This window comes from Uranotaenia lowii, chromosome 2 (assembly GCF_029784155.1).
Source record: "Uranotaenia lowii strain MFRU-FL chromosome 2, ASM2978415v1, whole genome shotgun sequence".
NCBI classification, from domain to species: Eukaryota; Metazoa; Arthropoda; class Insecta; order Diptera; family Culicidae; genus Uranotaenia; species Uranotaenia lowii.
Genome location: NC_073692.1, coordinates 315314299 through 315341813, shown reverse-complemented (window position 1 = coordinate 315341813; position 27515 = coordinate 315314299). Strand labels below are relative to the sequence as shown.

At 40.8% G+C, this 27515-nt stretch overlaps 2 protein-coding genes across 2 annotated transcripts; one reads left to right on the top strand and one right to left on the bottom strand.

The window, feature by feature from the left end:
• Positions 1-906: 906 nt before the first annotated feature.
• Positions 907-3284, top strand: LOC129745941 (zinc finger protein 691-like). Its single transcript, XM_055739340.1, has 4 exons — positions 907-1706; positions 1763-2198; positions 2265-2301; positions 2361-3284. Exons 1-4 carry the CDS (start codon positions 1053-1055, stop codon positions 2902-2904), a joined length of 1671 nt encoding a protein of 556 aa, XP_055595315.1. The 5' UTR covers positions 907-1052; the 3' UTR covers positions 2905-3284.
• Positions 3285-24011: 20727 nt separating this feature from the next.
• Positions 24012-26248, bottom strand: LOC129742899 (uncharacterized). Its single transcript, XM_055734842.1, has 2 exons — positions 25112-26248; positions 24012-25037 (listed from the first exon to the last, which is right to left on the bottom strand). The coding sequence occupies exons 1-2, from the start codon at positions 26246-26248 to the stop codon at positions 25029-25031; spliced, it is 1146 nt and encodes a 381-aa protein (XP_055590817.1). The 3' UTR covers positions 24012-25028.
• Between the last annotated feature and the right edge of the window lie 1267 nt (positions 26249-27515).

Genomic DNA, 27515 nt, shown 5'->3' with positions numbered 1-27515 from the left:
TGGAGTTTATTCCTTCCGAAACAAACCAGTACCAAACCAATATATATCACTTTTCAGTCAGCATCATATTTGACGGTAGGTAGCCATAATTAAGATTACTCTTGAGAAATGTGACAATTTGTTTGCAATGAAGTCAGACAGAGGAAAGATTTTATTTATCCTATTTTTTTTTCGTTTACAGGCAGTTCAGCAAAAGGATCAGAACAATCAGAAAACAAAATCTATCATCCGGTAGAAACCTGCATGCCTACAAGCGTAACCACCATTGCAACATGGGCCAGCATTGCTCCTATTGGGACTACATAAGAAAATGGCTCGGAGAACAGAGATTCATTTCGTTCCGAATGATCCGGAAACGATTCCCTTGTTGGAACGTAAGCGCGTCAAAGTTTAAGACTATTTTTTGAAGAAATGTTTTATGAATAGGCGAAGTTTCTAATTATATTACAAAATTAAATTATATGTATTGAACAATAAAGTTAAAAAATCTTAAAAATATCTTCTTTATTTCTCATGAGAACTCCAATAATTATTCATTAGTTCAACGGTCGCCTTAAATTTCGTTCTGTTTATGACCACCAGATGTCACTGATGTCCATTTCTCAATGCATAAATTTTAATCGCAGAAATATTTCTCAGTGAGAAATATCCCAGTAATTACACCATGAGAAATATCCTTGTGCGTAAAGAGGGAGAAACGTGAAAATACCTAAAAAATAACTTTTTGATATTTTATTTATTTCTGAGTGTACAAATTTTGAGCAACAACCGATTAGTTATAATGAAAGTGTAATCGCAATACATTTTATGAATAAGTCAGTTTTTCCGTGCATAACAGCATGGATTAAAATTTGCGAAACTGAGTAAAAAATCAGTATCGTGTAAATCTAATTGGAACTGTCAACAAAATTATTTGTTTATGATTGTGTGTCGAAAAGTGTAAAATTTTTTAGCGTCCTCTCAGAAAATTCCTTAAAATTGTATTAAAGTAGTGAAATAAGTGGCTTTCTTTGGCTGGATTACAGTACTGGTAGCGTAGCCTCACGGGGACAATGGAGGTCAAAGGCGATTTGTCCAATCTGTGTAGGGTGTGCACCAGGGAGACTAGCCTGAGAAAATCTGAAGACATCTATGAGCCGATCGGGTCAGACAAAACAACCATCCACTGCATGCTGGTGGCGATTTGTGCACCGGTTTTCGGTTCTTCCGGTTCGGAGGAAGAAGAACAGCAGCAGGCATCGGAAAAGGGAAATACCAAGCTTCCCAGGATTGTGTGCTTGATGTGCAAAAGTAAAATTGAAGCTGCATATGAGTTGCACCAGACGTGTATCGAGTCGGATCGAAAGCTCTGGAAGATGGTGATTTCAGTGAAGCAGGAACCGCAGGAATATGACGAAGTTCTGCAGGGCATAGTAGTGGAACCACTGGTGGTGCTCTGTCCTTCGGCTTCGACCAAACAGGAGCAGGCGCTGGATTTAAACGATGAAGAGGTTTACCCGGGTGATTCTGCGGGGGATGATGATTTTGACGAGGACGATGACTACAAGGATGGAGATTATATTGAACCTTCTTCTGGGGGAGGGGGTGCGGGTTCGGATTGCAATGAAAATTCTGGAAAGCGGAAAACCAGACGGAAGCGAAAAGAAAAGAAACCTCCCCCACCAAAGGTTGACGCGAGTGAGCGAACCTGTGGATTTTGTTTTAAGGTAAGTAATGTTCTAAGGTTTTGTATTACTGGATGTTAGTATTTTAAATATTTCAGTTATTGAGGACTGTTCTGGCGATGATGAAGCACATGAAGGCGGACCATCCGGATCAGGTTCGGGCTTGTACTGAGTGCGATTGTTCCTTCGATACCGAGGAGAAGCTGGCTACGCATAAAGTCGACCACGGGATGCCCTGTCAAGTTTGCAACCATATTGTTCAACCTACCAGAGAAGCACGGGCACATGCTCCTCATAAGTGTGATCAATGCGGCAAAGGATTCTTCACGGCCAAAAATCTCAAACAGCACATGCTCTGCCACACGGATCAGCGACCGTTCGCATGCGATCTTTGTCCAATGAGCTTCCCGACAAAGGGTTCGCTCAAGACTCACATGGTCACCCACACCAGGGAGAAAAACTACATCTGCGATATTTGCGGATCCCGGTTTCAGGCCAACAAATCGCTACTCAAACACAGTCGAATTCATGCCGGTTAGTAGATTTAACACTTTAATGCCAAATAGCATTTCTTATTTGTCATTTTATCATCAATTCTAGGTATACGTCCTTACGCGTGTGAGCTCTGTGACTTCAAGTAAGTTCAAGTAAAAAAGTTTGGATGCCCCATAAACTAAACACAATATAAAATTTTAGATTTACCAACTCCTACGCCCTCAAAAGGCACATGCGAACTCACACCGGTGAAAAACCGTACAAGTGTTGCTACTGCGAGCGTGCCTTTGCCCAGAGCAACGATCTGGTGAAGCACAGTCGGACCCACATCGGTGACAACCCCTACAGATGCGATCGCTGCGAAGCAACGTTCCGATTTATGGCTGATCTGAGGAAACACTACGAAATACACTACCAGGGAACAACCCCGGAAGAAGCCCTCAAGGCGCTGGACCGCCGCCAGGGTGGCAAAAAGAAACCCTCCACCGAAGCAGATACCGGCTTTCGGTTCACAACGGTTTCGTTGCTCTCGAAGCGGTTCGAAATCGAAACAAAAGAAAAACACGATGACGGCCCAACTGGATCGGAACAGAGCTCGCCGGTTGCTGCAAATCCTACGCAACAGAACTCCCAACAACAACAGCAACCACCACAACAGCATCATCCGCCAGCACCAGGACCGGACGCAACGGTGCAAGCTGCCGCCGGAGTTTCAGCTGTACGCCATATATTGGGTTTTTTCTAGGAACTGATCGTAACGGTAAGTTGGAAGGCATTTTTTGTTCGGATTTTAAAAAGCGCTGACAACAATTGTTGTGGAAAATTTATGTTGAAATCTCCTCATTTAACGAAATTGTGAATGAACAAATGTTTCAAAAGTTGCTATGTAAAGCATTGATTCGTCGTTCTTGACATCGTTTATTCAATTATTTCTATAAGCGCCATTCATAAGGTGAAAGTCCTGTTTAACTGAAATGATATAAATAATCGACGGCAAATAATAAACCGGCAATTTACTCATAGAAATTTTAACCTAAGCTGTACTGTAATAAACTTATATGAAATAATTGATTTAATATAGTGTCGCAAGGTATTATTCTTAGATTAGTGCAAGTATGTTTTTCGTACTCCCCAAGTGTTCAATAACGGTTGTGTTTTTCTGTTTGTTTATTTCGTCCGATGACCTGTCCTTGAAAAGAAAAGGCTTTAGGGTTTTTCGTTAAGCAGTTGAAATGTCTGTCATTCCATGTGACTTAGCTACCTCATGTTTATTGTGGGAGGATACTTACATTTATTTTTTGTCATTTTGTCAATCAGAATAATAACTGGGAACTTTCAAAAAAACAATTAATTACAGGTGATTTTTTAAGGTTATCACTTCAAAATATAATTTTTGAATGAATTCATCAAAAAACAACAATTCCTTAGCTTCCAAATGAACCCTTCAGATCTGCAATACGATGTTAGATGAGAAAGATATGAATAAAATAAATTTGCATGTTTAAAAAAAAATGATCCCAAACTCACCATACAAAGGGGTGATCCCAAACTTTTGGACGATAACTCAAGTGTCTATTTTATTGATTCAAAGTACATTCTCGAATTTTTTCACAAAACTTTTTGATTGTATTTTGAGAAGTAAAGAATATGGATTCTAATGCCACTCAAATTTTGAGATTTGGTCCACCCTATCCCGAGATGATCGGCTTTGAATATTGAGTGCGATTTTTTGAAAATGTTATAACTTTAGGTTAAGTTTTAAGTTGAAAACTAAAACAAGACGCCATTCACCGCCCAGTTAAGCGGTTTTTCAACTTCAAACATGTGTAATAAAAAAACGACGGCAGATTTTTATTTGCTTTCTTTTCCAAACATCCCAAAACTGCTCTACTTTAAATAAAAAAAATTAATGGAATGCGAAAAATGTACGCTTTTCAAAATAATTAACTAAACTTTGGGGTGTTCAACTGGCCCTATTACCGCCCACTCGACTTTTTCGGGTATCGATAATGTTTTCTCAAGGAAAAACTATCTAAACAACACGGAAACTGTTCTTTTTAGTATTTTCCATACAACGAGCTGTCAAAACCATATTTTGGCTCTTTAGAGAATACATTTTGTGAAATTTTTTCCGCAAATTTAGTACAAATTTTAACAAAGTGCGTTGACTGACAAAATGATGATTCCCGGCAAACAACCTCAAGTAACCGGTTACTTTTAGCGATAAAACATCATATTCTAACATAATCAAACTAAATGCTTCTTACAATTTACACATTTGACACAATACATGCGTTAAAAACAAAGAAATTGTGCGTGATTCAATAATTTGACCGGAAACGAAAAAGCAAATATTTTATTTCTGGCTATAGTTAGCATAATTAAGTGATGTTTTTTCAGTGAATTGGTCGAACAATGATGCCGACACAGAACACAGGTCTTATATTTGGAGAAAACATCCCAGTTTTTTCAAAATACACACAAAAGGGTGATTTGGGGTGGTAAATGGTGTCTGGGCGGTGAATGTCGTCTTGATGATATTTGGACAAAATACCTCCGAAATAGCTATTGCTCATTATCTTTCAAATGAGTTCAGAAGATTTGCAATATGTCCTAAGACGGCTGAGATATGAACGATCCAAATTTGCATGTTTTTTTAGTGGGTGATCCCAAACTTTTGGCCGGCAGTGTATATACACGGATGCCGGAATACCTGTAAGCAGGGAATAAAAAGATCGTTATCTTTCGTTAGAACTTGCCGATGAAAACACCCGTGAAGGAGATTTTCATCCACCAGTGTACTGTACTCATACTCATCATTAACAAATTTGCTCTCGATTAGTTTTGCATTCCGATTCAAACTTATCGGTAAGTGTAACGTTAAGGATAAGTTCTCCCTTCCTCGCAAGTAGTAACAAGAAAAGATTGGTCATTTTTTGCATTCAGATTTATTTGTTTAATTCAATAGATGGTTTCGTTTATTAAACCTCCGATTGTAATTTGCGACCCGTCTAGTAAAAGGGTTTGACTTGAAGATGACGAAAAAAGTGTCGCGAGATCGCTAGTACAAGCTACTAGTGTTAGTACCGCGAGAAATCAGTTAAGCTTCGATTTCAACTTTCGACCGGTCAAGAGGAAGGGTTTGACTTTTAGATGACGAAAAAAAGTGTCGCGAGATCGCTAGTACAAGCTACTAGTGTTAGTACCGCGAGAAATAAGTTTAGCTCCGATTTCAACTTGCGACCCCTCTAGTGAAAGGGTTTGACTTGTAGATGACGAAAAAAAGTGTCGCGAGATCGCTAGTACAAGCTACTATTGTAAGTACCGCGAGAAATTAGTTTAGCTCCGATTTCAATTTTCGACCGGTCAAGTGGAAGGGTTTGACTTGTAGATGACGAAAATAGGTGTCGCGAGATAGCTAGTACAAGCTACTAGTGTTAGTACCGCGAGAAATCAGTTTAGCTTCGATTTCAACTTTCGACCGGTCAAGTGGAAGGGTTTGACTTGTAGATGACGAAAAAAAGTGTCGCGAGATCGCTAGTACAAGCTACTAGTGTAAGTACCGCGAGAAATTAGTTTAGCTCCGATTTCAATTTTCAACCGGTCAAGTGGAAGGGTTTGACTTGTAGATGACGAAAAAAAGTGTCGCGAGATCGCTAGTACAAGCTACTAGTGTTAGTACCGCGAGAAATAAGTTTAGCTCCGATTTCAACTTGCGACCCCTCTAGTGAAAGGGTTTGACTTGTAGATGACGAAAAAAAGTGTCGCGAGATCGCTAGTACAAGCTACTAGTGTTAGTACCGCGAGAAATAAGTTTAGCTCCGATTTCAACTTGCGACCCCTCTAGTGAAAGGGTTTGACTTGTAGATGACGGAAAAAAGCGTCGCGAGATCGCTAGTACAAGCTACTAGTGTTAGTACCGCGAGAAATAAGTTTAGCTCCGATTTCAACTTGCGACCCCTCTAGTGAAAGGGTTTGACTTGAAGATGACGAAAAAAAGTGTCGCGAGATCGCTAGTACAAGCTACTAGTGTTAGTACCGCGAGAAATCAGTTAAGCTTCGATTTCAACTTTCGACCGGTCAAGAGGAAGGGTTTGACTTTTAGATGACGAAAAAAAGTGTCGCGAGATCGCTAGTACAAGCTACTAGTGTTAGTACCGCGAGAAATAAGTTTAGCTCCGATTTCAACTTGCGACCCCTCTAGTGAAAGGGTTTGACTTGTAGATGACGAAAAAAAGTGTCGCGAGATCGCTAGTACAAGCTACTATTGTAAGTACCGCGAGAAATTAGTTTAGCTCCGATTTCAATTTTCGACCGGTCAAGTGGAAGGGTTTGACTTGTAGATGACGAAAATAGGTGTCGCGAGATAGCTAGTACAAGCTACTAGTGTTAGTACCGCGAGAAATCAGTTTAGCTTCGATTTCAACTTTCGACCGGTCAAGTGGAAGGGTTTGACTTGTAGATGACGAAAAAAAGTGTCGCGAGATCGCTAGTACAAGCTACTAGTGTAAGTACCGCGAGAAATTAGTTTAGCTCCGATTTCAATTTTCAACCGGTCAAGTGGAAGGGTTTGACTTGTAGATGACGAAAAAAAGTGTCGCGAGATCGCTAGTACAAGCTACTAGTGTTAGTACCGCGAGAAATAAGTTTAGCTCCGATTTCAACTTGCGACCCCTCTAGTGAAAGGGTTTGACTTGTAGATGACGAAAAAAAGTGTCGCGAGATCGCTAGTACAAGCTACTAGTGTTAGTACCGCGAGAAATAAGTTTAGCTCCGATTTCAACTTGCGACCCCTCTAGTGAAAGGGTTTGACTTGTAGATGACGGAAAAAAGCGTCGCGAGATCGCTAGTACAAGCTACTAGTGTTAGTACCGCGAGAAATAAGTTTAGCTCCGATTTCAACTTGCGACCCCTCTAGTGAAAGGGTTTGACTTGAAGATGACGAAAAAAAGTGTCGCGAGATCGCTAGTACAAGCTACTAGTGTTAGTACCGCGAGAAATCAGTTAAGCTTCGATTTCAACTTTCGACCGGTCAAGAGGAAGGGTTTGACTTTTAGATGACGAAAAAAAGTGTCGCGAGATCGCTAGTACAAGCTACTAGTGTTAGTACCGCGAGAAATAAGTTTAGCTCCGATTTCAACTTGCGACCCCTCTAGTGAAAGGGTTTGACTTGTAGATGACGAAAAAAAGTGTCGCGAGATCGCTAGTACAAGCTACTATTGTAAGTACCGCGAGAAATTAGTTTAGCTCCGATTTCAATTTTCGACCGGTCAAGTGGAAGGGTTTGACTTGTAGATGACGAAAAAAAGTGTCGCGAGATAGCTAGTACAAGCTACTAGTGTTAGTACCGCGAGAAATCAGTTTAGCTTCGATTTCAACTTTCGACCGGTCAAGTGGAAGGGTTTGACTTGTAGATGACGAAAAAAAGTGTCGCGAGATCGCTAGTACAAGCTACTAGTGTTAGTACCGCGAGAAATAAGTTTAGCTCCGATTTCAACTTGCGACCCCTCTAGTGAAAGGGTTTGACTTGTAGATGACGAAAAAAAGTGTCGCTAGTACAAGCTACTAGAGTTAAAACCGACAGAAAATAGGTTAGCTCGACAATAGTTGCGACCCGATTATTAAAAGGGAAGAAATTGATGAGAATTTATTTGAGCAGTTTCTTGATACAAGCTTGTACAACTTAGTACTAGTAGATTATTCCTACTAGTAATGACACTAGTATCTTGGTCAATCGAACTCGCGTTTCAAATTTTCGTCACCTAGAAGTCAAAGCCTTTCACTTGACCGGTTGAAAGTTGAAATCGGAGCTAAACTAACTAGTTTAAACTAACTCCGATTACAACGAGAAACTTCTCGTGGTACTAACACTAGTAGCTTGTACTAGCGATCTCGCGACACTTTTTTTCGTCATCAACAAGTCAAACCCTTTCACTTGACCGGTCGTAAGTTGAAATCGGAGCTAAACTAATTTCTCGCGGTACTTACACTAGTAGCTTGTACTAGCGATCTCGCGACACTTTTTTCCGTCACCTTCAACTCAAACCCTTTCGCTTGACCGGTCGAAAGTTGAAATCGGAGCTAAACTGATTGCTCGCGGTACTAACACTAGTAGCTTGTACTAGCGATCTCGCGACACTTTTTTTCGTCATCTAAAAGTCAAACCCTTTCACTAGAGGGGTCGCAAGTTGAAATCGGAGCTAAACTAATTTCTCGCGGTACTAACACTAGTAGCTTGTACTAGCGATCTCGCGACACTTTTTTTCGTCATCAACAAGTCAAACCCTTTCACTAGAGGGGTCGCAAGTTGAAATCGGAGTTAAACTAATTTCTCGCGGTACTAACACTAGTAGCTTGTACTAGCGATCTCGCGACACTTTTTTTCGTCATCAACAAGTCAAACCCTTTCACTAGAGGGGTCGCAAGTTGAAATCGGAGTTAAACTAATTTCTCGCGGTACTAACACTAGTAGCTTGTACTAGCGATCTCGCGACGCTTATTTCCGTCATCTACAAGTCAAACCCTTTCACTAGAGGGGTCGCAAGTCTTAATCGGAGCGAAACTCATTTCTCGCGGTACTCGTGCCGTTAATCATCATTAATTTGTTTTAACTATTACTAGTTACCAGAACCTTCAAACATTGATTAATCATCGCGACGAGCGCCTTCTTTATTTATTTATTTATTTATTTGAGTCAAACTATGTAGACTACAATACTTAAAACTACTTAAAACTAATGTAAGCTATTGTTTTGTTGTTCTATGAAGTTGTTTTTGAATGCCTTTTTTAATTGTGTTTTGTTCATCGCTACGTCTAAAATTTCACTTTGTAAATTGTATTTGTACATCATTTGATTAATAGGTTGATGTTTTGCATAGTCTTTGTCGTAAAGTTTAATGTAGAACAAATGTTTATTTCTCAATGGACGGGAGGGTGCGTAAAAATTTAGTTCTGAAAGTAATTCAGGACTGTCTATTCTTTGTGTAACAACATCATTTACAAATGCAATTTGGGAAAATTCTCTGCGTTTACTGAGAGGTTCTATATCAATAAGCTTACAACGAGATTCATACGATGGAAGAGGAAAAGTGGTCCAATTGATTTTACGTAGCGCATATAACAAAAATTGTTTTTGAACTGATTCGAGACGTTGCTCGTGAATATTTGAATAAGGATTCCATATGATGCTACAATACTCCAATATCGAACGAACATAGGATATATAAAGAGATTTTATGGTGTATGGGTCTTGAAAGTGTTTGCTGAAACGTTTTACAAATCCTAGCATGCAATTTGCTTTATTGATGATATTGTTCTGATGTTCTACAAACGTGAGTTTTGAATCCAATATGACGCCGAGATCCCTTACAATTTTGCATTTTTGTACTGGTTGATTGCCTAATTTTGTTTCAATGATAGGATAACTTTGCTTTCTGCTAAATGATATAGAGTTGCATTTTTTAACATTCAATTGAAGTAAACTTTTGTTGCACCATTCAAAGAAAACATTGATTTCGTTTTGAAATGTTTCAGCATCTTCGGTTGTTTTTATTTTCAGAAATAGTTTAATATCGTCGGCGTATATTAGGTATTCAATCCGTTTTAGAATAAAGGAAATGTCGTTAACGAACAGTATGAAAAGGAGAGGTCCTAAATGAGACCCCTGAGGCACACCAGAGGTCACAGCTACAGATTTGGATAATTCGTTTTGGAAACGAACGATTTGTGTTCGATCAGTTAAGTATGATTGTAACCAGGAGAGAAGATTTGGATGAAAGCCAATTTTTTTTAATTTGAAGATTAAAAGGGGTATGTCAATGCGATCAAAGGCTTTGCTAAAGTCGGTATAAATAGACGTTACGCCCGAGAATTTCAAAATTTACCACATATCTATTTAACTGTTTCAGTTAGCCTTTTCTGCTGATGTTATAATCGATTCAGCCGGTTTGCTTCAGTGGGAGCATTTCGAAATTTTTTCATCTGTTGGTGGACCGTCGGAGACAAGATAACGTGTAGCGAGTTATCTTTATCGTCAATGGAAACAGATGAGAAGCAATCGCTTTCTCATATTTATCGCTAAGTGTAACACTAGGGATAAATCAGTTATCAGTATCAGATCAGTTGGATTTGCTTCCCTGCCTGTAAGTAAACTACACTGAACCCAAATTCACTCTTAAAATACACATGATTTTTCACTTAAAAACAAGGATCCAGTGATTTTCTTTCATTCAAGTGCGACATATACATTTCACTTGGCAGTCACTTAAATTTCAAGTAAAATCATCCACATTCACTTCAGTCGTCACTTGAATTTGAAGTGAGAAAAAATATTCACTTCCCCATCACTTGAATTTCAAGTGAATGTCAGGTTGTAATTGTGTTTATTTTCAGAGTTCAAAATGGCAAATTCTAAAGAGCAGCGTTTAAAGCTTATGCTGGATTTGGATTTTCCCAATTCTTTAATAGGCGATTTTGGCGGTAGTTTGTGTTTAACGTGATGTAACAAAAATTTATTTAAAGGTGTTATCATGTTTCAGCTTGTGGGTTGAACGGGACAGATTTTCTGGTTTGCAGCAGGGAAGATTTAGTCGCACTATCCGCAGTAACCGACCTGCCTTGGGATTACGATGGAATTTTCCTTTCGCCATAAATTTATGGCGAAAACGTAATGTAAGTATTTGAAATCGTAGTGCTGTTGTATAAATGTTTTTTATTTAAAAACGCGAGAGATAATTAACTAGAAACTAACTTAGAAACTCAGATAAATTTCACTCAAACGTCATAGTGTAATTCACTTGACCGGTCACTTAAGTGAATTCACTTGACCCATCACTTAAAATTCAAATGAAATTACGTATGGCGAGAATTTACTACAGATGTCACTTATTTTTAAAGTGAAAATTATTTTGGGTGTAGCCCACCAAATTGACTCGTTCTTCTAAAAATATACCTTACATCAACATAATACATTCACTCCATAACAGTTCATACGAAGGAAGCCATGGGGTCCGGGTATAGTGTACGCGTTGCATTGGAGATTTGTCAAACTTAACAGGGTTGCTAGCGATTTTTCGTTTTGAAATTCCAAAGTTTTTCCCGGTTTTCTCCCGGATTTTTCCCGGTTAAAAATGATGATTTTTCCGGTGTTTGTTATACTTGTTTTTTTTTTTAATATTAAATCAAGATAAATAAAAAAATCTATGTAAAGCTCTCAAATTTCTAACAAATTGTTTTCCAAAACTTGTTGACCGGTAAGAAATCATGACAAATACTTCGACGTCTTTTAACATGTAGTTTTTTCGTCGGTTTTTGTCGGAAGTAGCAGGCGTGTTGTTCCATTTAAATAATTATAATCGATCAAAGCAATCGTTTACTAGATTTAAAATAGTATAAAAGTAAGAGAGAAATAAAAATTCATTCATTCTTTGTAAACTATCAAACCAAAGTAGTTGTTCTTTCTACGGCCAATACTAATAGGTTTTGGTCCCAGCAAGTTTAGAAGAATGGCCACCACAGGAGGAAGCAACACCGGTCCGGTCCAGAATTTATCGAGCCTACCATCCATCGAGCGTTTGGCTGGGCGAAGCAATTGGGCCACGTGGAGGTTTGCGGTTGAAACGTTCCTGGAGTTGGAAGAACTCTGGGAGGTGGTGAAGCCTGAACCAGATGCTGACGGTGTCCGACCAGTGGTGAATCCGGCGAAGGATCGCAAGGCGCGTGCAAAAATCATCCTTCTGCTGGAACCCGAAAATTACGTCCACGTTAAGGAAGCGAGGACAGCTCAAGAAGTCTGGGCGAAACTGGAGGCAGCTTTCGAGGACAACGGTCTGGCGCGGCGAGTAGGGCTCCTGAGAAAATTAATTACCACGAGTCTCGAAAATTCCGTTACCATGGAAACCTACGTCAACAAAATCGTGTCCACAGCTCATCAACTCAGGGGAGTTGGTTTCGACATCACCGAGGAGTGGATAGGAACGCTTTTACTAGCCGGTTTACCCGAAAAATTCCGACCCATGATAATGGCACTCGAGAATTCAGGGACTCCGATAACTGGCGACAGTATTAAAACCAAGCTTCTGCAAGAAATTCACTCCCCCTCCGAGAAGACGGCGTTCGTTGGTAGGAAAAATTTTCCCCAGAAATCGAAGCAAGCGCAGGCTGAATCCAAACCTGAGCAGCAGTCCAGCAGCAGACCGAAGTGCAAATTTTGCAACAAGTACGGTCACGTGGCGAGGGAATGTCGTGCAAAGAAAAGTTCCGCATTCTGTACATTGCTGTCCACCAACGACGGAGTGAACGACAACAGCTGGTATTTTGACTCTGGTGCGTCAGAACATTTCACCAAGGATCAGCAAGTGTTAAGTGACGTGCGACCAGCCAGCGGGGTGGTGAAGGCAGCCGACAACGCCAACATGAACATCGTATTGACCGGAACAGTGAAGCTAGCAGCAAAATGTACACCGGATTGTCCCCCAATATCCGTACATCACGTGAGATTCATCCCAGGAATGTCGAGCAATTTGCTATCCGTCAGTCAAATTGTGAGACGCGGCCACGTGGTTCTGTTTCAAAACGAAGGCGTCAAAGTCATCGATCCAGAGGGAGTTACCATAGCAACCGGCGAGCACGATGTCCAAAGTGGTTTGTTCAAATTTTCTGAGCGAACAAAAATGGCAGCCGTTTCAGTTTCCTCAACTGACCAGAAAACGTGGCACAGAAGGATGGGCCATCTCAACATAAGCAGCCTGAAGCAACTGAAAAGTGGTCTTGCATCCGGAATCTATTTCACGGATGAAGAAGCTGAATCGTGCGAAGTTTGCTGTATGGGTAAGCAACAGCGATTACCTTTTCCGAAGAAGGGGAGTCGCGCCAATGAGGTCCTGGAAATTGTGCACTCCGATATTTGCGGGCCGATGGAGGTGCCATCCATCGGCGGACATCGGTACTACATATCTTTCACCGACGACAAGACGAGGCGGGCGGTGATCTATTTCCTGGAGAAGAAAACCGATTCCGAGGTGCTAAGGGCATTCAACGATTACTGCAACCAAGCTGAACGTCAAACTGGTCGGAAGATAAAGGTAATTCGTACTGATAACGGAAAAGAGTATATCAACAGGTTGTTCCAAGGGCGATTGAGAGAGCTCGGCATAAGGCACCAGACGACAGCAAGTTACACCCCCGAACAGAATGGGCTTGCGGAGAGACTCAACCGTACAATCGTCGAGAAGGCCAGATGTCTCTTGTTTGAGGTAAACCTACCGAAGCAGTTCTGGGCTGAGGCAGTTGGGGCAGCGACGTACCTATCGAATCGTTCGCCAACCAAGGGGCAAACAGTAACACCCGAGGAAGCATGGAGTGGGCGAAAGCCAAATTTGTCCCACGTCCGTGTTTTTGGTTCGAAAGTGATGGCGCACGTGCCCAAGCAGCGAAGGCAAAAATGGGATCCGAAAGCGTTTGAAGCAGTTCTCGTCGGATTCGAAACGGAAACCAAGGCATACCGTTTGTACAATCCGATGACAAACGACGTGGTCAAGTGTCGAGATGTGACGATAATTAGCGAGCCGGAGTACTCAAATCAGCAGCCAATGGTACCTGCAGCAAGCCATCAACCGAAAGTCCGAACGTTCGTCAGTCTGGATTTCCAAGACAGCTTACCGATACCTGATGCGGGAGACAGTGTGGTTGAGGCCGCACACAATCCCGTGGTCGAGCTGGAGAACGAATCTGAGTCAGACGTGTCTCAGTATTTTTCGGAGGTGGATGAAATTAGCAGCAGCGATTTGTCTGATGAAGCAGTTGGTGACGTGACCATCACGGCGCTCCCCCCGCAACAAAACTCATATCCACCTTTGTCACAGGTGTCGAGGCGCAGCGGAAGGGAGCGCGCTATTCCAGGCAAGTACCATGACTTTGTGTTACCGAACAATGGCTTTCCGCATCACAATTTTTCAGTACCAACCGCTTCCAATGATGGTCCAAGTAGCAGCCGTCAAGGTCTAAAGGTTAGCACCGGCCGTGCGAAACCGAAAACATCGAGCGATCCGCGAACCCCGGCGGAGGCATTGCGTGGCAGCGATGCTCATCTCTGGCGAAAGGCGATGGACGAAGAGTTTCAAGCTTTACTCGACAACCAGACGTGGGACCTTGTCGAGTTACCCCCTGGCAAAAGGGCGATTGGTTCAAAGTGGCTGTTCAAGACCAAGGAGGACGAAAAAGGCAACATTGTGCGGCACAAGGCGAGGATAGTTGCACAGGGCTTCACGCAAAAGTTCGGCGTTGACTACGACGAGGTGTTTGCCCCGGTTGCGAAACAGGTGACATTTCGCACACTTTTGACTGTGGCCAGCCGCCGCGGTTTCCAAGTTCATCACGTCGATGTGAAGACAGCGTACCTGAACGGGCATCTGGAAGAAACCATCTACATGCGCCAGCCAGAAGGTTATCACAGCGGAGACGAACGTTCCGTATGCCGTTTAAGGAGGAGCTTATATGGCCTGAAGCAATCCGCACGAGTCTGGAACCAGAAGGTCGACGAAGTCTTCAAGGCGATGGGGTTCAAGCCGTCCAAGTCCGATCCGTGCCTATACATGCGGAATGGTAATCGAGAATTCATCCTAGTTTACGTGGATGATATGATTATCGTCACCCCAACCGAAAAGGAATTCCAAACCATCTTCAAATTACTTCAAAGTAATTTCGTCGTCGTGGATCTTGGCGAAGTTCGGCAATTCCTTGGGATCGAGGTAACGAAAACTGAAACCGGATACAGACTGAACCAGGAAGTATACATCCGGAAACTCACGAACCGTTTCGGTTTGGAAAGCGCCAAGCCGTCCAAAGTGCCCCTGGATGTCGGCTATCTACAGCAGAAGGAGGAGCAGGACAAACTGGAGAACAATCAACAGTATTTAAGTTTGATCGGTGGTCTACTGTACATCGCCGTTCATACTCGTCCTGACATAGCGGTAAGCGTTTCAATCTTGGCCCAGAAATCAAGTTGTCCCACTCAGCAAGACTGGACTGAAGCAAAGCGAGTCTTGCGTTACTTGTTCGCAACAAAGGGTCATCATCTTCAGCTCGGAGGATCGAAGGCTGATCTCAAGATGTTCGTCGACGCCGACTGGGCTGGAGATTGCCGTGACAGGAAGTCGAATTCTGGCTTTCTAATTCTCTTCGGTGGAGGTGCAGTTGCATGGGGCTCACGGAAACAAACCTGCGTTTCCTTGAGTTCAACAGAAGCTGAATTCATCGCGTTGGCTGAAGGATGCCAAGAACTCATCTGGTTGCAGCGACTTGTACGGGAAATTGGCGAGGCTACTGAGGATCCAACCACCGTATACGAGGACAACCAGAGTACCATCAAGATGGTTGGAAGTGATCGCCTTGAGAGGAGAACCAAGCACATCGAAACGCGATTTTTCTTCGTTCGAGATCTGCAAGAAAAGAAGCTGATCAATTTGGAATATTGTCCTACCGAAAACATGCTTGCTGATATCCTGACCAAACCATTGCAACGAGTTCGTCTGGAGAAGCTGCGTGGAGAGATCGGAATTAAATCGGATCAACTCGAGGAGGAGTGTCGGAAGTAGCAGGCGTGTTGTTCCATTTAAATAATTATAATCGATCAAAGCAATCGTTTACTAGATTTAAAATAGTATAAAAGTAAGAGAGAAATAAAAATTCATTCATTCTTTGTAAACTATCAAACCAAAGTAGTTGTTCTTTCTACGGCCAATACTAATAGTTTTAATAAATTTTGGGAACGAATAAAACTATATTGGCATCAATTCATTATTTTGCATTACATTGACGATACTCAAAACTAATTTATGAGAAAACGCTCAAGCAAAAATAAAGTTAACTTGTGCCACTGTGAAAATTGCAGTTTTTCTAGAATTAGTACACAGTTGTAGAAAAAAGTTGTATAGTTCATATAGAAAGATACAGAAAAAAACATCGAAAAAGAATATTAAATCAGATTGTTAACTTGAATAGGGATTTGTCTCACAAAACTTAAAATTATCAGATTACAGGGAAATATTTAGTAATTTTTATAGAATAATTTTTGTACTAATCCATGTTTTAGAAAAAATGTATATCAGCTTAAGAAACTTTAAACAAAAGTTTAACGTAGGAAGAATGAAAATTTTATCAAAAAATGTTGGACAGGGAGTACTTTCGGAGTGGAAAGGAGAGAACAAATTAACTGTTTGAAGGTTAAAACTGGAATGACTTTATTTGCAACCTTAACTTCTATTTATACTAATCAGTTCCCTAGAGATTCATAGGGAACCATAGTTACAATATTTGTTTATTGATAATAACCCAACATGCGTGTGTTGTTATTCATCTCATCGATTACTTCGATGAGACGAATCTCAACACTCCTCCTCAACACACGCTGTTAACAGTTATCCAACTGCAATCTATCCAGTGGCTCCTCCTGAAGTGGCTACTCCTCCTCGACACACACCGAACCTTATCGCCTTCAGCACGACTAGGTTTCGCTCGACGACCTTCCATCGGTTTCGCCCGACGACCATTTCCTGGCTCACTCGACGACACAACAACCTCCCGTCGACTTGACGCTCCTTGCTGTCCGTAGCCCATTCTCAAGGCTTTTCGCCTTCCCAGTGGCCTGACGACCCTCTTCGGATTCCCGGCTCGACCACCTCCAACGGATTCCCGGCTCGACAACCTCCAACGGATTCCCGGCTCGACAACCTCCAACGGATTCCCGGCTCGACCACCTCCAACGGATTCCAGGTTCGACACCTCCGCACGGATTCCCGGTTCGACTGCCTTCCAATTGGATACCAGGCTAAACCACCTTCCAATTGGATTCCTGGCTCGACACCTCCGAACGGATTCCCGGTTCGACGCCTCCGAATGGATTCCCGGCTCGATGCCACCGCATGGATTCCCGGCTCGAAGCCACCGAATGGTTTTCCCAGCTCGACGCCACCGAAAGGATTCCCAGCTCGATCACCTCCAAACGGATTTCAGGCACGACCACCTTCCTATAACCTCCTAATGGATTCCCGGCTCGACGCCTCCGAACGGTCCCAGGCTCGATGCACTTCCAATCAGTTTCCAGGCTCGACGCACTACCAAACGGTTACCAGGTTCGACGCACTTCCAAAACGGCTATCAGGTCGTCCTCCTGCCGCTGATGATTCCACTTCTCTCCTCCTTTCCACTAGTGCTGGGCCCATAACCTGTTGGACAGGGAGCACTTTCGGAGTGGAAAGGAGAGAACAAATTAACTGTTTGAAGGTTAAAACTGGAATGACTTTATTTGCAACCTTAACTTCTATTTATACTAATCAGTTCCCTAGAGATTCATAGGGAACCATAGTTACAATATTTGTTTATTGATAATAACCCAACATGCGTGTGTTGTTATTCATCTCATCGATTACTTCGATGAGACGAATCTCAACAAAAAATTCTTTTAAGATGAGTTTTAACTGTTGAATATTACACCCAAAATAATTTTCACTTTAAAAATAAGTTACATCTGTAGTAAATTCTCGCCATACGTAATTTCATTTGAATTTTAAGTGATGGGTCAAGTGAATTCACTTAAGTGACCGGTCAAGTGAATTACACTATGACGTTTGAGTGAAATTTATCTGAGTTTCTAAGTTAGTTTCTAGTTAATTATCTCTCGCGTTTTTAAATAAAAAACATTTATACAACAGCACTACGATTTCAAATACTTACATTACGTTTTCGCCATAAATTTATGGCGAAAGGAAAATTCCATCGTAATCCCAAGGCAGGTCGGTTACTGCGGATAGTGCGACTAAATCTTCCCTGCTGCAAACCAGAAAATCTGTCCCGTTCAACCCACAAGCTGAAACATGATAACACCTTTAAATAAATTTTTGTTACATCACGTTAAACACAAACTACCGCCAAAATCGCCTATTAAAGAATTGGGAAAATCCAAATCCAGCATAAGCTTTAAACGCTGCTCTTTAGAATTTGCCATTTTGAACTCTGAAAATAAACACAATTACAACCTGACATTCACTTGAAATTCAAGTGATGGGGAAGTGAATATTTTTTCTCACTTCAAATTCAAGTGACGACTGAAGTGAATGTGGATGATTTTACTTGAAATTTAAGTGACTGCCAAGTGAAATGTATATGTCGCACTTGAATGAAAGAAAATCACTGGATCCTTGTTTTTAAGTGAAAAATCATGTGTATTTTAAGAGTGAATTTGGGTTCAGTGTATGTTATTCACTGAAAAGAACACTAAAATAGAGGGCGGAGAAGGAGCGAGAAGCCTTAATGATTTATTCAGAGAAATATTCAAAAAACACATTTTGGTTGGCACTACTTACAGGATCCTTACTCAATTTTACATTTTTATAAACAAAGAAGAGTGTATTTCTCAAATTACAGTTCATGAGCTAGTTGGCCCAGAGCTCCTGGCGCCAACTAGCTCATCATTCCCTAAGCTTCATTTCCCGATCATGTTATGATACCAATAGCATAATTTCGATTTTTTTTTCGTAAATTATTTAATTTTCATTTGACAATTCGAAAAAAAAATTATGAAGAGTTATGTAGCTCAGTTAGGTGAAATTTTAGTTCAATGTATCGGATCAATTCCATTCTTATTTAAGAAGAGTGTATGATCTTTTTAAAATTGTATTCAAAGGGAAAAATTTTAAGAAATTTCAGATGTCCTAAAAATATATTCTCTAATAAAATGCCTAGACTTAATCGTTCACCAGAAGATCCTTTTTTAAGAACTGTGATTTTTTCCTCAATATGATAAAGAACATTTTCGCTTTGAAATTCCTTAAATCTATAACTTTTATTCATTGGATAAAATTGATTCTTAAAAACTGTTTAACTTTAATTCAATTACATTATGAAATTATTTTTTAAGTTTTAATATCCTATTAAATGGAATAGTTAATTTTTAATATAAAGAATTGATTTTCATATGTGCGTTTCAAATTTTGTTCCTCAAATTTCAAAGCTCAATGAATCTAGTATGTACATTTCAACCATAGGGACCTTTTTTCACTGGGAGGAAAACATAACAAAAATTGAACACCATAGCAACTACTTTTGCACGCAGAAAAATTGAAGCAGGCTAAAAATGCTTGGTAGATAATAATCTACCAGATAATGATCTATATATTTTTCTACGTGTCATTGGAACGCGTGGAGATATTTTTGAATGCTAGCGCCCCATCACAACCAGTGTATTAATCACTTACTAAGCAGTTAAAACACGAACCTTTGGTTAATGGAAATGTGGTTCAGAGTTATATCAGTTTATCACTGGTATATATCTATCATAAACCAATCAAATTGTATAAAATTGGTATCAATGAGTTATCAAAAGTTTTGTGTTTGGTTTTGTCAATTATGGTGTCATTCTTAAATTTATAACATTTGCTTTATGCTTGTAAGTGTAGCACACTTGCGAAGAGCGAATAAAATGAGATATGTCATATTTGCTTCGCAATAAGTTAAAAAAAGCGATTTCAACTTCTTTTGTTTTCTAATGAACGCTCGGGAAACTAATTTTGTAACGGGTAACTAGAATAAATTAAGAACATTTTTGAAGTTCCGTGAAAAAAAATCAAACATGACAATTTTTCCGGTGAGCTGCCGCAATTCCCGTTTTTTCCCGGTTTCCCGGTGACGCGATGAAATTCTAAAGTTTTTCCAGGTATTCCCGGTTTTCCCGGTTCGCTAGCAACCCTGACTTAATAATCTAAATAATGCACGTGAACATATACTTAGGCAGAAACTGCGGTGAATCCGTGCAACCCATGGTGGATAACCGACATACATACAAAAAATTTAAAATAAATGTGCTCAAAGTGGTGATGGTTAAAGGCCATCCACATACCACGTGGACAACTAGGGGAGGGGGGGGGGGTATGGAAATGTTCACGCTTGTCCACGGAGAGGGGGGTAGGGGTTTGGGTCATGTCCACGTGGACATACTTTCAATATATTTTCTAAAGGTGAATAAATATTAAGATGTATATTTAAATCAAAATCTTAAAATGGCAAAGCTTTCTAGTTTAAGTTTAAACAATTAGGTAGTAGCTTCATGAAAGCAATGATAAATATGATTATTTGGAAATTTAAAATTAAAAAAAATATTTCAGGAATGTAGACGATAAAGGTTTTCGGAACGGAAGCCGGATTTAATTTTCGGAACACTTTTTTTTTATTCGACGTACAATTCGTTTGACTGGTAGTTAGACACTGACCGTTTTTTCATTTCCTAGCACACTGCAGAAAATTCTCATTCACTCAATCCTTTCACGCTCAAAACACACGATCACTCGTATCAACGGTAACCCACACACTCAATTCTACACGCTCATTCTTGTTAGGCCAGTTAGGCCAAATAGATCATTATAACTCGGCCATCCTGGCATCTGATCGTCTCGATCAGGACATTTCACATTTATGCTTTATATTTATTTATGTGTTACCTAGTAAGGGAAGCCAATTACCCGTGGCCTTCTCGGGGTTAGTAGGTTACAATTTCAAGGAAAGGTTTAAAGGGTAAGGATTACAAACAATGACAGTTGAAGTGTAACAACCCTTCCAGATCCATATTCGTGCAACTTATTCGTTAATATCATTGTAGCAGTCCCGCCAATCAGCCCACCGTTTTAATCTAGAAGCTTCAATGACACCATCATATGGGATTTGCGAAATCTGTGCGTTTTCAATATCCCTAATTACATACCGATCATTTGGCAAAACTTTATGAATTCGATAAGGTCCTTTATATTTCGGAACAAATTTCTTGTTTGTACCAAGAGTCGTATCGACATTCTTCATAACAACATATTCGTCCACTTCAAAACGCATAGCAGGTTTATGTCTGTTCTGGAAGTAAATCAAGTTTTTCTCCTGCGAAGTTTGTATATGCTCTGCAGCTTTTTCCCTCAACGAAACTAAGTCCCTGCTAATATCTTGATTTTCTTCTAGGAATTCTGTTAGTCTGTCAACTTCACGACCGCGTTGATTTACCCCGAAAAGAAGCATACAAGAAGTCTGACGAGTGGTAGAATGAACAGAATTATTCAATGCGTACTCAGCTTTAATCAACATTTTTGACCAATTGGAATGCTGAATCGGTTCGGAGATCTTAGCAAGCATAGATTTGATAATTCGATTAACTCTTTCAACCTGTCCATTGGCTTGAGCAGACGCAGTCCCAACTTTGACATGATCGATATTGTGTTCTAGAAGGAAAAAGCTGAATTCAAGAGATGTAAAACACGTTCCACGATCACTGATGATACGTCTTGGCCGACTGTAATGTTCAAAGTACTTTTCGAGAAACGCACATACCTCCTTGGTGCTGGTAGAGTTAACAGCATACAGCTTAACATACTTTGTGAATGCATCCACGACGGCTAGTATATACTTCCTTTTCGAAATAATGGATGGCAACGGCCCAAAGTGGTCAATATGCAAAGTGTCAAAAGGAATAGAAATTTTCGGGATATTGTGTAAAGTTTTGTGGTTACTAGTCGGAGGGACGGCATACATTATACATCGAATACAGTTTTGAATAAACTTATTCACCTTTTCCTTCATATTGGGAAACCAATAGTGCATCTTTATCTGTTCAACGCATTTAGTAACACCCATGTGACCAATCTTCTCATGAGCATGCCGTACAACGTTAGTCTCCATTTCTCTTGGAACGTAAAGTAGATTCTTATCACCATCAGCAGAACGATACACCACACACTACCAAAAAAATCTGTAAAATTACACCACATATGATGTAAATAAAAAGAAGCATCATATATTACGGAGTATTCAGTGTCAGTTGGAAATTACACGCCAGTAAAATTTTGCAACTTGTAAAATAAAAAATGATGTAAAATTAGCAACGTGTAAAATAAAAATGATGTAAATTATAAAATCACTGAATATTGGAAGAAAAACTTTCCAATTGGATTTTTGTTTTGTTTTATTTAATATGATTCAATATGATTCAATACTGGAATTTTCTCGTCTCTTAGTAAAAATAGAAATCCTTCTATAATTAATACAATTCATTTTATTTGGAGACAAATTATTTTAATCACACACATAAGTTTTATTACTTTTATTTTCTTCCACGACGTACCGGATCCAAAGTTGAGCAACGTGGATCCGCTTCCTAAACCGCACCCCTGCTTCTCGAAGATCTCCGGGAACCATCAAAACCGATTAACTTACTCGCGCGCGGGAAAAATACTTTGGCGCACGACTTGACTTAACAGTTTTTCTCACATTTGTCTGTTCCTGTTCTTCACAGTTTATAATTTTACATGCCATTATCACGTTCAGTGTATTGTAATATTTCATGTCGTGTAATTTTAAGAAATTTCCAATTCAGTGTTGTTGATTATTTTGTGTGACCAAAAAAAAGTTTTAAAATTACATCACATATGATGGAACAAAAAAGAAGCATCACAGATGATGGAATTTTCAGGGCGAGTTGAATGTTACACGTCTATAAACTTCAACAGACGTGTAAAATTTGAAAGACATGTAAAATATTAAGACGTGTAATATTTAATTCGCACTGAAAATTCCGTCGTATGTGATGCTTCTTTTTATTTACATCATATGTGATGTAAATTTACATCAAATATTCGCGTTCCGTGTCAAGTAATATTTGTGTCATACAAATTCAGTGCTTTTAAGGATTCAACTTTTTTTAATTTGTAAATTTACATCAATAAATCGCGTTCCACGTCATGTAATGATACAGCTTTTCAATTTCAGTGTTGTTAAGGATTCAGATTTTTTTTCTGTGCAGGCCATCTTCCAACACAAAACCATCGACCGAACCATTTTCCAGCTTTTCTCTAAGAATGGACACTTCACTTGTCACGGTTTTGTGTGACTTGGAGCTGAAAGATTATATCTTCAGGATCAATGGCAGAAACAACTTGGGTAGAATCGTCGATCGAGCTTATACTAACTGAAGGAAGCCTACTCAACGCGTCGACGTGACTCATCAATATACCACTTCTGTGTTGGATGGTGTAATGGAAATTTTCCAGTTCAATAACCCAACGGGCGATTCTCCTATTCATATTAGCACGGTTCACAGTCATCGTGACAGAATTGCAATCCGTAACAATTCTAAACGGAATACCCTCCAAATAAATACGAAATTTTCTAAGTGAGTAAATGATGGCAAGCGTTTCCAGTTCAAAACTGTGGTAACGAGTTTCAGCAGAGCTCGTTCGCTGCGAGAAGTAGGCAACTGGATGATATTTACCGACGTCCTGTTTCTGGAGCAGTATGCCTCCAAAACCATCAGTGCTAGCATTGCAATCCATTTCCGTCTCCCTTTCAGGACTGTATAGAGCCAAGACAGGCGCAGATACTAAACAGTTTCGAAGTGTGTTAAAAGACTTCACACAACTTTCATTGAAAACGAATTTTGCGTCCGGTTTAGTAAGCTTGCGCAATGGTTTTGCAATAGACGAAAAGAAAGGGACGAATCGACGAAAATATGAAAACAACCCGAGAGCCTTCGACAACTGCTTTGAATCTATTGGCAATGGCATTGATTTGATGGCCTCCAAATGCGATCCATTAGGGCGGATACCCTTCGTACTAACGGTGAATCCCAGTAAATCAATCTCGGTGTAACCAAATAAACATTTCTTGAACTTACCCTCCAACCTGAACTCAGCAAGTCGTCGCATAACACGCTGAAGTAGTTTTAAATGTTCTTCAATAGTGTAGGACGCCAAAGTTACGTCATCCAAGTAGACCACAACTGACCCTTCTTTGATGAAAGAGTCCAGCACTCTATTGATGAATCGCTGAAATACTGCAGGTGCATTTCTCAACCCAAAAGGCATTTTCCGATACTCATATTGCCCTCCCGGCGTCACAAAGGAAGTATACAAAATAGAATCAGGAGCAACGTTCACCTGATGGAATCCGTTTTTCAAGTCCAGTACAGTGAAGTATTGCTTACCCTCGAGACGTTCCAAACAGTCATCTATTAACGGAATTGGATAACTATCGCGCACTGTGATTTTATTTAGAGCTCGATAATCAACACACGAGCGCTTCTCTCCCGACTTCTTTTGACGCAAAACGATTGGAAACGAATATAGTAATTCGCCGGGCTGAATAATACCCTCAGCCAGCAAATTATCGATTATGTTATCAACATCTTTTCTATCAGAATAGGACAATCGACGAGGAGCAAAACTTATAGGGATATCGGATGTAAACTTCAGTCTCATTTCGTAATCATGCTGTTGAGATGGAATATTTGAGAGGTCCAAATAATCTTTTTCGATAATCTTTTTGATTTCTTCACGGGTATTTGCACTTAGCTTGGGATTGATATTGTACGGAAAGTTCTGATTATCACTAACGTCAATGGTGAATATGTCGGCCACAGAGCCACGGCACGTTACGGGGTCGTACAGGGAAACAGTTAGATCACACATCGAACAAGGAATCGAATTTTGGGAATCGGGACGGAAGTCAGAATTAGTTTCAAAAAGATTATATACGCAGTGGAGCCGTTCGCCGGCAATTCTTATTTCATTTGCGTCATGGAGTTCAACTTTAACAATGTTAGTAGTAAGATGATCATATAAAGTAATTCCAAAACTAGTAAGAAATTCTCTACCAAGAAGTAAAGGATGACAAATAAAATGATCTGGTACTGTGTACAACTTAACAGTTTTTGTCCGATATCGAAACGTCACTCGAACAAGAATGATGCCAAATGTACACAAGGGGAATCCACCTACGCCTTTATAACCGGAATTAATTTTCTCTGTGGGGATAGAGAGACACGGGACTGCCGATCTTTTTATCAGGTTAATCGGACTTCCAGTATCAATAAGAGACATAAATCTTCTGCTAGGTTGCACGTCAGAATCTGTAAGGAATGTTACACTCACCTCATTGATTTCTGGAATTGTTCCACCGTTTGCCTCGACCGGTCCAATGTCTGTCAGTGCTGGGCCTCGCCGAAAATCGTCCACCATGGCGACTTGTCTCTTCATCACGTAAGCCGGTTTGGGGCAGTCCTTCAATTTGTGTTGGTCCGAACCACACCGGAAGCACGATCCGATTTCTCGCTTTGGCTCAGGGCAGTTGGCTGATACGTGTCCCATCCCGGAACAGTTGAAGCATCTAACGTCGGACGGTTTCGTTGCTGGTCTAGCCGGTGGCTTTCCACCACGGGATGTTGCGAACGATGCAGTGTGCATCTCCCTCAACTGTGAGTACCGATGGGCCAGTTGTTTCAATTGTGCAATTGTCGTCGCTGGGTAGAGAACCGCAATGTTGGCAGAACGATCACGAAACCCGTCCACAATCAACTCCACTGTCTGTTTCTCGTCGATGTTCGCTCGAGATGCAATTTCTTGCATTTTTAGAATGTAACCCATGACTGATGTTTTTGCAGCACTGAATGTTGTTTTTTTCATCATGTCAATAATCTCCGACACAGAATGCACGTGGCTGAAGTTCTCCAAAAAACTGGTTCTAAACTCCTGGTAGTTTCTTGATCTATCCACCCTTAAGAACAACTCTGCCTCAGAGCCAGGTTCCATCATACGTCGGACAGCCATGAACCGAAAATCTCCATCACCGTGAATGGATTCGCAAGCCTGTTCAAAGTCATGAATCCACTTTTCGGCATCGTACGCTGCACCACCAGAGAAAATCGGAACAGAATATTTGATATCTCGGAATTCAGGGGCCTTGATCGGAGCAGCTGGCGGAGCATTGTAAATGTTGAATTCGGCTTCAATTGCAGCGATTTCTCGACGCAAATCGGCCACGAGTCGACGTTTCTGTAGTAACCGAATCTCAGCATCAAGTTGTCGTTCTTCTTCGTTGTCTTCCTCGCCGCAATTCCGCTCTGGACTTCCCGAAATTGAAGGAAGCTCTCCTTCCGTGTTGGTTCGCCGTTCTCGTTGAATTTCGATGTCGTAGAGGGCTCGCAAATGTCGAACAGTAGCAGAACTCGGAAATTCAATATGGCGGTCCTCCAACCACGTCATAAGCTCATTTTTGCTCGCACGGTCCATTTTCTACCTCAATCGGAATCCTTTCAACTGTAGGGCAATTCCACTTCTGAGGTTGTAGACGATACAGGTTTTCGGAACGGAACGGAACGGAAGCCGGATTTAATTTTCGGAACACTTTTTTTTATTCGACGTACAATTCGTTTGACTGGTAGTTAGACACTGACCGTTTTTTCATTTCCTAGCACACTGCAGAAAATTCTCATTCACTCAATCCTTTCACGCTCAAAACACACGATCACTCGTATCAACGGTAACCCACACACTCAATTCTACACGCTCATTCTTGTTAGGTCAGTTAGGCCAAATAGATCATTATAGGAAATTCTTATTCGTTTTTTTTTTTTCAAAATCATCCATTTCCGCAACAAAAAGGCAAAAATGGTGTTTTCTAACTGTCTAATTATAGGTTTAAAAAAAACTATTTCAAATCTGTCCACGTGGACATCCGGGAGGGGGGTAGGGGTTTGTCAAATGTCCACGCTCGTCCACGGAGGGGGTCAAAAATCCCCTTTTTGTGGTATCTGAACGGCCCCCACCTGGATTATAGCTGGCGAAAGACATTTCGGGAGGTTTATGGTGAGAAGTTTCCAATTTTCACAGAAGTTTCCAATTTCGGCATCAGCAGCGATTGGGTGTCAAAGCTATAATATCACCTAATTTTGAAACCTCGTCACCGCACCGGCGGGATTAAAACAAGGTGCTATCTAGCTCCTGGGTACGGGTGTGTTCTGGAGCGACTCAGGGGCTTTATTTGAATACCGACCAGTTTATCAAATTTGTTATTAACATGGACGTAGATTGACAGATGGCCTAGAAGACACTTTCTCCAGGCATCATTTACTTGATTTATGTCAAAACTTTGCTTCATATCTCGACGGCCCAAAACTTTACTATGCGGCCAGTGATCCGAGCCTTCAAAAAAGACCTCCACTATTGACGATCCGGAGCCGGCGTCTTTACTTAGTCCCAATCTAGATTCTCGTCGACAGTTCGGATTTCGCCGCCACGAGTTTCTGGGTCTGCCTCTTCTTCAATGACCATCTGGATTCCAATCTAGCGCCTCTTTGCAAATCTCTTTTTCATCTTTTCGGAGCGTGCGTCCAATTCATCTCCACTTACATTTCCGAATCTCGATTTCTAGCGCCTTTGATGACACCGGCGATGTAGTTCCTCATTCGAGATCCAGCTGCCAGGCCACCAAGCGCGGTTGATATTCCGCAGGTTGTATACTGTTTACCGGAATTCCATTTACCGGACTGCTATTTAC

Bases quoted from the DNA above. Each gene is read 5' to 3' on its own strand.
- LOC129745941 (XM_055739340.1), top strand. From the start codon at position 1,053: ATGGAGGTCAAAGGCGATTTGTCCAATCTGTGTAGGGTGTGCACCAGG. The intron at 2,199-2,264 runs GTTAGTAGATTT...CATCAATTCTAG, and splicing joins ACACAGTCGAATTCATGCCG to GTATACGTCCTTACGCGTGT. The intron at 2,302-2,360 runs GTAAGTTCAAGT...ATAAAATTTTAG, and splicing joins TGTGAGCTCTGTGACTTCAA to ATTTACCAACTCCTACGCCC.
- LOC129742899 (XM_055734842.1), bottom strand. From the start codon at position 26,248: ATGGACCGTGCGAGCAAAAATGAGCTTATGACGTGGTTGGAGGACCGC.